Source organism: Scardinius erythrophthalmus, assembly GCF_964197995.2.
Source record: "Scardinius erythrophthalmus genome assembly, chromosome: 1".
NCBI classification, from domain to species: domain Eukaryota; kingdom Metazoa; phylum Chordata; class Actinopteri; order Cypriniformes; family Leuciscidae; genus Scardinius; species Scardinius erythrophthalmus.
The window spans coordinates 35,995,035-36,005,166 of NC_138221.1; the positions used below are offsets into that span (position 1 = coordinate 35,995,035).

Sequence of the window (10,132 nt, forward strand, 5' to 3'; positions counted from 1 at the left end):
CAAACTATTCCTTTGAACTACCTGCTGACTCTGATTATCGCTCTTAACAGGATTCAGGACTCAGAGGAGGGTGACAGAGGAGATAGATCTCACATTCTTACCTCTTCTCCAGCAACATTATGTGCCACTGTTGAAGGTGACTATAAAATAAAATAAAATAAAATAAAAACTCTTGTCATTGTAACAGTGTCTTACATCTTATATGTCAAACTTTCTACCCCTTTTCCCTTTGTCCCCATACAGCGGATATATTCCTTATTGTGTCTCCTGTGGTTGGACCATGCTGTTACAGCTATATACTATCTGCTTGTGCAAAGACAGGGTTCAGTCTGTTGGGACTTCAAAGGGCACATATAACCAGGAAACAAGCTCAATCTCTGGGTCTCACCAGCAAGCAGGTGAATAAACCCAACAGTGAGCCTGTACTAGTACAGAGATATATTGAAACTGAGAGTGGGACACTACCATGACATTGATGCTGATTGCATTTGTCTGGAAACGCTGTATGTCTCCGTTAGGTTGCAGCGTTCTGTCACGCTCCCACAGTGTTGCTGGATGGAGAACAGGTTGAGCTGTCCTCTAATTGTCTTGTGCTGCTCATGAGGAGAGAAAGCGCAGTTAGACACTGTTCCAGGCTGCCGATAGGTAGAGCATCTGGATAGCACATATCGCGCTAGCTATTGAGTGTATGTGAAGCTGTACAGAGATGCTCCAAGAATTAAATGTCCTGTTTCTTTGCCTGATGAAGGTTGTATGAATGAGCTTGCTGCCCAAGGCCTTATTGGATCAATCCGTGCAAGATTCACAGATGTTGTTGATCCAAACATCTGCTTTCACACTGTACCCTACTCTAAAAACCACCAAAATGTTCTGGGTACATACATTACAATGCATTTTCATAAATTACTCAATTACCGCCCAATAGTATTTTGACATTTATATGATATCCTACAGGTAGGCCCATGTGGACAGTACCAAAGTGTAACCACATCATCCTGTCCAAACACACCTATCCCTCTTGGCCAGATGTAGAGCAGGTGGTGATTCTCACATTGACTGGTCAAAACATCATGAAGAATGAAATTGGCTTTCTTCATAAAGTTCTCAGGGGAGATGCAGCAGGTACATGAACTCTACCTAAAACACAAGTTCCAGTCCTGCTCACGGAGGGCCACCTTCTAACAGAGTTTAACGCCAATCCTAATTAAAAACACCTGGACCAGCTAATCAAGATCTTCGGTATCACTTGAAACATCCAGGCCAGGTGTGTTAGAGCCAAACTTTGCAGGAAACAGGACCTCCAGAAGTAGGACTGGACATCCCTGACCTAAAACTATCCTTCACAAATGTACCTGTGTACTTGTTTGAGTAATTTACAGTAAGGACGTTTCTGCGTCTGGCTACTGAATCTACTTTCTCTTGTACACGCAGGACTAGATGGATTTGAGTTGCTGGCATTGAAGTGGGTGTCCAAGCTGTCTAAGTGGCAGGCACAAGAGTTGAGTCCTTTTGAGATCGGGGACAGAGAGTGGCAGAGCAGTGTGCATAGCTTGACATCCACTCCTGCCCTGGTCTTGGCTCTGAGGAGGGTGAGGGCATTCATCACCCTACGTAGACTTTTACCACAAAATTACCCAGGAAACCTGCATGTATTGATGTCCCCTACTCCCGAGACAGCTTTCAGACAGACCTGCCTCTTCTTCTCCGAGGCAGAATTGGTCCCTGGTGAGGATTCGACTAGATAATAGTTTGGTAGGGATGATCTTTTTACTTTTGTGCCAAAAGCAGTTTGCTTAACTTAAGCTTCTTTATCTTCAGATCACAGCAGTCGTCCATCATTGAAATTTCTACCACTTCATCACATTGACACTCCTGGTATGTACAGAAACAGAACCAAGCTAAAATCTATTTTACCCTCCCCATGTACTCTGGGAACTGACTGTCAATCTCCGACAACCCTCAGGTCTCAGAAGTCAGTCACTTTACAGTTACATGACAGTGGGTAAGTGATGTCTTCTCAGAACATGTCCTTTTAGAAGCTGTCTTTCATGGCTTTTTCTTTCAGCTGCCTCCCTCTGTACTCTACAGGCCCAGAGCCACTTTTGACACTAGCTCTGTTCAAGCCTGGAGCCTGGAGACACAGCTTTGGTAAAATTCTCACCATAATCAAACAGAATGGATATACTCTAGTGGGCTTACGCGTGCTTCTGCTGGACTCAAACATGGCAAATGCACTGAAACATCCGCCGGAGCAACAGGTCACTCTGTTCTCTTCTTCCTAAATATCCTAAAAAGAGCAAATAATCACATTTATTCTAGACCATTGTGAAAAAGTAGTACACTTTAGCATACTTGTAATGCTTTCACACTTAATAGCATATTAATTGCAAGTAAATAAAAATGTATAAAGTTTAAATGTATTTTAAATACAATTAGCTTTACTTTAGAGAGATTTTTTGACCCACTTAAGTAAGACTTCATAAATAGAATTTTTAATAATTACCTGTAATGTTTTTGAAATAAGTGTCTTGCCAAATTTACTGACAAGCATTTATGGTTAACCAAAATACACTGATGGATACTGATGTAAAAACTTGTATTAGTCAACATCAAAATAAATGTACTTTTTTAAAGCATAAAAAAAATGTTCATGTTTATTTGATGTCCAGGATCCCACCGAGGAGCTGGAGTTGAAGTACTTGAGATCCGGCCCCTCGCTGGCTTTGGGTTTACTGAGAGTGAATGCGGTAATGAGGCTGTTGGAGCTGATGGGTCCTGAGGACCCTGTTGAAGCCCGTACTATAGATCAGACACAATGGAGGGCACAGTTTGGCTCTGACAGACTGCATAATGGCATCTATGGTCAGCACTCTGACAAAAATAATCAGACGTTAAAGTCTGGTCAAAGCTTACTAACACTATTTGTACATTCTTGTACAGGATCTCCATCTTATCGGAAGGCTGTAGAAGACATAAAACTGGTATTTCCAGAGGGGGTGTGCTGCACTGAAACTTCATTTATGAAACACGAGAAGGTATTGTAACTGTTTTTTCCTTGCCACAAGTATATTGGTGCTCTAGTTAAACATCTCTTCTGTCTTATTTCAGATATCCTGTTTGCGTTCAGATCCTGACGCTAGTTTGGACCGTGAACAGTTGAACACCCTTAGAACCGCTGTCAAGAACACATTTTCATCAGGATTTGGTCAAGGCAAGGCATTCTTCCTCTTCCTCACCCCTCTAACAACACATCAGAAAACAGAGTCAATGACACAAATACAAAACCTGTAGATGTTTTACTAGCTGCGATTGACCTTTGTAATGAGGATGGGAATGGTTGTTGTTTATTTGTGTTTTGGTGCCAGTAGGGCCTTTGGTCTGCAGTGCTCTTTGTCAGACCACCTGCTTGCTGATACCTTCCAACCTCCTGCAACAGAGTCAGCCTCCTCTGTACTCGGAGCTACTGCATTGGCTGCTAAGGACAGGCTGCCACCTGGTGGCTGGAAAGCTCTGCACACCAGATGAAAAACAAAGGCAGCACATGTCTGAGTTACTGAGGTCCTCTGCTGGTGGAGCACTTCTACTTGAGGGTCCCTGCCTTATCATTGCTTTGCAGGCAGACAATGCTGTCACATGCTTTGATATCATTCTTGAGAGGTACAATCAAAGCTGAAAGAAAAATGTAAAAGTTTACAGCAGACTGTAATACAAATCATATGCAATTCAACACAATTATGTATTTCCCTCCTGCTGTAGCGTTTGTACGGCGAGACCAGACTTTAGAAGAGTTACCATGAAACTTCTTTACCCAAACTCTGAAAGTGGGGTGAGTCTACAGTAACATGTATCTTACACTCTTAAACACAAAGGTTCCAAAATGTTTTTTGCAGCAACGCCAATGAAGAACCATTTTTGGTTCCCCAAAGAACATTTCAGTGGGGGCTTTCGCACCAGAGGAAAGTTTTCATAGCTCCTGTAACTATTGGTGGAAGAAATACCCGCTTTTTGACGTGTTCGCACTGCAGGAACTTGGAATGATTTTAGTAATAGGAACACCTTTTACTAAAGGCTACTAAATTAGCTAGAGTAGGGACTAACCAAGCACAGTTGGAACTACCAGTGACATAAGTGTACGTTGATTGGCCGAACGCATGCCATACGAAAAACCGGTGTGGTGCAGAGGTGTAAAGTCCAGGTTCAGAAAGTAAAATACCTCCTCAGTATTTTGTTCCGATCACCAGCAGTTGTTCAGCTAGGACATAAAACTAATTAGTGAAATCAGCTGACTGAGGTCATGGGTGGAATAAACATATGGTAGGACTTCTACTTTCTGACCCCTGGACTATACACCTCTGGTGTGTTGAAGAGATGAGTCCCAGCTTAGGACCCAAGCAATCCGATTGTTTCAAAGCTCATTTTATGGGTAATCGCTTTAGTGCCTGGTTACAAATCAGATATCACTTTATAATATAAGTCATTTGAACTACGTTATAACGACCATTAATGTCTTTTAACTTATATGTTTCATATTCTAGTATATAACCAAAGCTATAGATTATGAAATTAAACATTTCTCGTTCTTAGTGGTTTTTTTTTTTGTTTTTTTTTAGTTAGGTTAGATAGTAGCATAGCATACAGCTATCGGAAATATCGGATAACTTTTTTTTTCACCATCTACGATATTTTTCGATAAAAAACTTCTATTTAAAAATAAAAGATTATTACATGAATTAAAGTTTGATTGATTACATTAAGAATCGCGAGAACAGCTTTTGATCAGGCATACTACTGGGGTCCTAAGCTGGGACTCATCTCTTCACCACATCGGCACCCGCCATTATTAAATACATACTCCACAAACATGGAAAAAAGTGATGATGGGCTGATGTCAAAGTTCAGGAACTTCTCAACCTTTACGCTACGGTTGCGCTTAAATTACGTAGCTGTCAGCCGGGTTACGTCACTCAGAGTTCCTACTGGTGGTGCGAATGTAACCAGGAAAATGGCCCTTGAAAAGTTAGTTCTCGGGGGACCTTCCTGGTGGCTAGTTCCTATAACTACCTGGTGCGAAAGCCTCTAATGAAGATTTGAATAATCTAAAGAACTATTTTCCACTATAAGGAAGCTACTGTGTAATAGAAAGATTCCACTGATGTTAAAGTTTGTTCATTGAATCCTATATGCCAATAAAGTACTAATATTTTTAAAGGGTAACTCTTGCCAAATTGCAACCTAGGCTATTTTTGTGAATCTACCCGAGTCAAACATTCATGTAAAAGCAGAATTAGAATGGAAACGCCACTCTTAAGATTGACCGTATTTTTGTTTTTGGTCAAAATGCCTTTTAAATGGGAGTGCTAGGGGCACTACTATGATAGCATCAAAATCACTATTTTTAAAACACTAAAAAGAAAAGTTTTGTACGACTCACTTTATCAGTTAGTGAGTCCGGTGGCTGGAATTTTGTCAGTCAAAAGTAGTCGATCTCTGAATGCAACGTAACATGAGGAGAGTAAAGATCTTGAGTAAAAAACTAGTGAGTCGTACAAAACCTTTCTTTTTAGTAAACTTTGAGTAGACAAACAATGTTCTCAATGCTCTAGTTCATGTGTAGAGCCCCTGGTGATACTTCAAGCAGTTTCATGTTGTGTCAAGCCTCCTTAGTGTTTTAAAAATAGCGATGATTAAAAATTTGATGCTATCATTGTAGTGCCCCTAGCACTCCCATTCAAAAGGCATTTTGACCAAAAACGAAAATACGGTCAATCTTAAGAGTGGCGTTTCCATTCTAATTATGCTTTTACACAAATGTTTGACTAAGGTAGATTAACTTAAATAGCCTAGGTTGCAATGTGGCGAGAGTTAACCTTTAAGAGTACTTTTAACTGTTTCCCCATTTGATTTCCCTGAACCTTTTCTGTGTGCAGGCAGTGAAATTGCTGCGTTACCTGTTTGATGATCACTGTCTTCACCGCATAGCACCACAGTAACCAGGATTAATTCCATAATATGTACCTAGTGGTGAATATTTAGTTTTCTATAATCCACATCAATGTGATTTACTGACATTCATGTTTTTTTTTTTTTTTTTACATTGTTAAAGAAATGAAATGATTGTTTTAATCTTACTTGTGCACAAAACACTTAGTGTTCCTAAATTGCATATTAAGTCAAGAGTAGTCATATTGTAACCCTTAAATTGATTCCAACTCCACACTAGAACAAAATAAAGAAGTTATCAGTCTACTCAGCAACTGGTGATTCAGAAGCACATGAGGGGAATAAGACAAAACACTCGAGCCAGGTTAAAGATGAAAAATTATTTAATTCCCATGATGACAAAAATAATTCCATGAATTCTGTAAACCATTGCATAACTGCTGTAGTGTAGACAAGTGTTAACAATTTTAAATGATACACTACAAGAGAAAGATTATGCATTATAAATAATACCATCTTAAGTAATTCTAGTGAAGAGAAACCTCTCTGGCCTTAACCGGCATCAAAACGTACAACTATTCCATAAAGAAACCTCCATAACTTAAACACATAACTCCCAGTAAATGTTTTAAGGTCTTGTGTTGACAACACATACACAAACATATTATATTGACAGCAAATTGTATAGTATTTCAACACTAATTAGAATATAAGCTGTTCTATATATTGATGCATACTGTACCAAAATAAGGGATATGTTTCTTCCTCGCAATATAAATGTTTTCCTCATTTTGACTTTTGAGCTAATAAATCTGTGAGTTGCAGTTTCCTTTGAAAATTGGACATCTCTCTCTATTCTACAGTTCTCCTGTAAAACCCTGAGAAAAATACATCTCATAATTCCATCAAATTGTTACACGGATAAATACACAAACTTGAAAACTGCAATTGTTTAACTTATAAATTTATTTGTAATGTTTCGCAATTCACAAAACTAGTGCTACATCATTATAGATTAACTGTTCTCCAAGTTATTCCAGTGACCCATTTTATATCTAATTTGAATGGTACATTCAATATTCAGGGATTTAATGTTCGATTATCCATAACATTAATTATAGGGAACAGTGGTTCCAAAAAAAAAACAAAAAAAATCTGTCATTTTTTTTATTTATTATTATTTTAGCCTCTTATAAAAGTTTACTATTGTAATAGGTTTTTCCCCCTGGCTGGCTAGTTTGCTAAATTTAACCAGTTTCATTTGTAATATGTATATACAAGATTGCATAAAACCTTAGGTTCAATAAATCACACTACTGATAGAGAACAAAATTAGAAAAACAAACAAATGAACAAAAGAAATCCACAAGAATGCAAAAAGAAACAAAGAAATTATTATTTCCACTGCAGAGCATTATGGTAAATGTCCAATACATTAATTTACACATTGCTAAACAAGAGTCCTTGGTGCTTCTTTAATTACAGATGTCTGGTCTTACATCAATGTTAAATTGTCATTTTAGATTACAGTTGGTATTAAAATGGCTGATGCAGACAGAGGTGTTTCGTGTGTGTGAAATCAAAACCTTTCATGCTGTGGTTTAGATTTATTTGACTAAAAGATTAATATATGCCATAATTCTAGATTGTGTACAAAAACTCACTGTAAAGCAAACCAGTAACACAGAAAAATAATTTGGAAGCCCAAACTCACAACGACTAGTTTTTGCAACAATTCCACTTTGATTTTGTCATGCTTCATAAACTGTTCAGATGAGCTGCTACTTTTAACACACCCTTGATAGAGAATACAATCGCAAAACACCTTAACTGTTCATTTGACAGCAGACACTGTACATGCTGACTTTCAACATCAAGAAATATTTCTCTTTCAGAATCACTTATTACTCAAAGTGAAACGTTCAAAGGCATGGCAGGGTAATTATGTATTATTTTAATACACTGGTCTTTAGAAAGTCTGTGCATTGAGAAATACAGATTAAAATGTCCCAAGGCACTAAAATTCAGCTCATTTCGTAAGCTGGGCTAACCCATTTGTTCAATGAAAAATACTTTCAATGTGGTTTTATTAAAGGCACAAATTTGATCCGAAGAGACTTGATCCTTCCAAGATTTAACAATTATTATCAAGCAGAATGACTGATTGTGAATCAGACAGTTAAGTGCAGGTCTATATTTTTTACTTGTTCAATACTATGACAGGCAAACGTATCTAGGCCAAAAAGTGAGGTTTAAGGCTAGGAAATGTAGATATTTTAATAAAAGTTTTCATAAATGTAACCCAATGTCTGTCTCAGCCATTTCAACTAGCTCATGAGCAAGGGACCCATTTTACATCACAATCAAATTAGACAACATTTGACAATACAATAATAGACTTCAAGATTAAAAAAAAATAATAATAAGTTAAAAGATTTCTTATTTCATATCCAAATTCTGAAGAACAGACAGAAAAAACAAACACCAGTCAAATGGAAACTAAAGAAAGCACCTTACGAGATACTCTTTTAAATTCCTGACAGCATACAAGTAGTGCACAACAACTAAATGTTTCGAAACTGATTTCAGAATTTTACGAGTATTATTTGTATAAAAAGAAATAATATATACTTCAAATAAGCACTAATCCATATGGCCACTTAAGAATATCAACACAAATATTCATTCATTACTATGACATTCCTTCACTGTAGATTACAGCCAATTCAATACTATGTTATCGTTTCTACTGAGAAATTAAAAAAAAAAAACACAATCTTTTTATTTACTTAATAAAGAATTGTGATTCATTAGGATTTTTTTGAATGCACATATAATGTAAATAAGGTACTAGGTTCGGTCATTTTTCTAACTATTTACTCAAAATGTTAAAATGAAAATGCAGTTATAAAATTGAAGTGAGAACAAAGAATAGTAAAGGTCTTTGGTAGAAACTACAAAAAATGGGCATTTAGTCCATTAATATTGTCAGCAAAAGTAGTTGGCATAGTTGTCCTGTCAAATTAAACATTGAAAAACTGACATAGTAATTGTACACCACTTCAATTGAACTCTGAAACAAGTATAAACTACAATACCACTTTGGTTCGTTTGAGTAAAGTCCACACTTGATCTGACCGCACTCTTAATTTGAGAATAAATGTGTGAAATCCCACACATTTCAACCACATTTTATAGTTTAACAAAACCCTATGCTATGGTCCAATAACCAAATAATGGAACTAATCACTCAACAAAGTGACACGTTAAAAAGCTCATGAACACTTGGAAAAAATCCCACCCAGAGCTGCTTTGATCCATTTCAACCTATCTACGTCAACCTTTGTACGAACGAGAACGTGTCTTTGCTAATCGAACTAGAAAAGAGAAGCATAAGTCAATGCATCTGAAGCACTGCACGAAAATATTTCTGAATACTTTGAGCGATCGACTGCGATGCCAGACCGAACGACGGAATAAGTCTGCTCGTTACATTTGGCAGTGTGATCTAGAGCTTCAGCTGGTTAACAAAAGTTACACACTGACACATGCAGTGACAAATCAGTCCAAATGTTAAGAAAATGAGCTACATACAGACCTTGTGGATTTAGATACAATGCAAGAAAGAAAGCATAGAAATCATATATACACTGTCTTTGCCTCGCGAAGCTGAACGAAAAAAAAAAAAAAAAAAAAAAAAAAAAAAAAAAAAAAAAAAAAAAAAAAAGAGGGTCTGGACAATTAGATCCTCAATAACCATCCCTTTTGAAGTAAACTGTTTATCCCGATTTCAAAAGACAAAAGAAACTTGCACCTTAGTGTACCTGACAATTTACCGCACAAACTCGTTGCTGTAAATATGAAAGGAACAAGAAAAAAAAAAAAATCAAGGAGAAAAAAAGTTTCAGATAACACAGTAGCAGGTCATTTCAATTAGATTACCTAAGCACATTACACTGTCGAATTTGGATACGAAAAAACACCAATGATGTCCGTCTGTAAACACTACAGAGCACTACAATTCTACACATTTCAATAAACAGAAATGTACTAAGCCAGTTTAGTTTTTGCACTCAAAGAAACACACATTTCCTGATTTGAATATCCCTACACATTTAAATCAAGGATGATTCAACATTTCTAACGATAATGAAGCTGTACTCAAAAAGCACCATCGTTAATGAAGAAGAGG

General features: G+C 37.1%; 1 protein-coding gene across 1 annotated transcript; it reads left to right on the top strand.

The window, feature by feature from the left end:
- Window positions 1–962: 962 nt before the first annotated feature.
- LOC308695966 (dynein axonemal assembly factor 8) lies at window positions 963–7,075 on the top strand (the record flags this gene model as incomplete). Its single annotated transcript, XM_081374273.1, has 9 exons — window positions 963–1,122; window positions 1,432–1,725; window positions 2,089–2,258; window positions 2,670–2,862; window positions 2,941–3,035; window positions 3,109–3,211; window positions 3,369–3,657; window positions 3,757–3,826; window positions 5,928–7,075. The coding sequence occupies 9 exons, from the start codon at window positions 963–965 to the stop codon at window positions 5,988–5,990; spliced, it is 1,437 nt and encodes a 478-aa protein (XP_081230399.1). The 3' UTR covers window positions 5,991–7,075.
- Window positions 7,076–10,132: the final 3,057 nt, after the last annotated feature.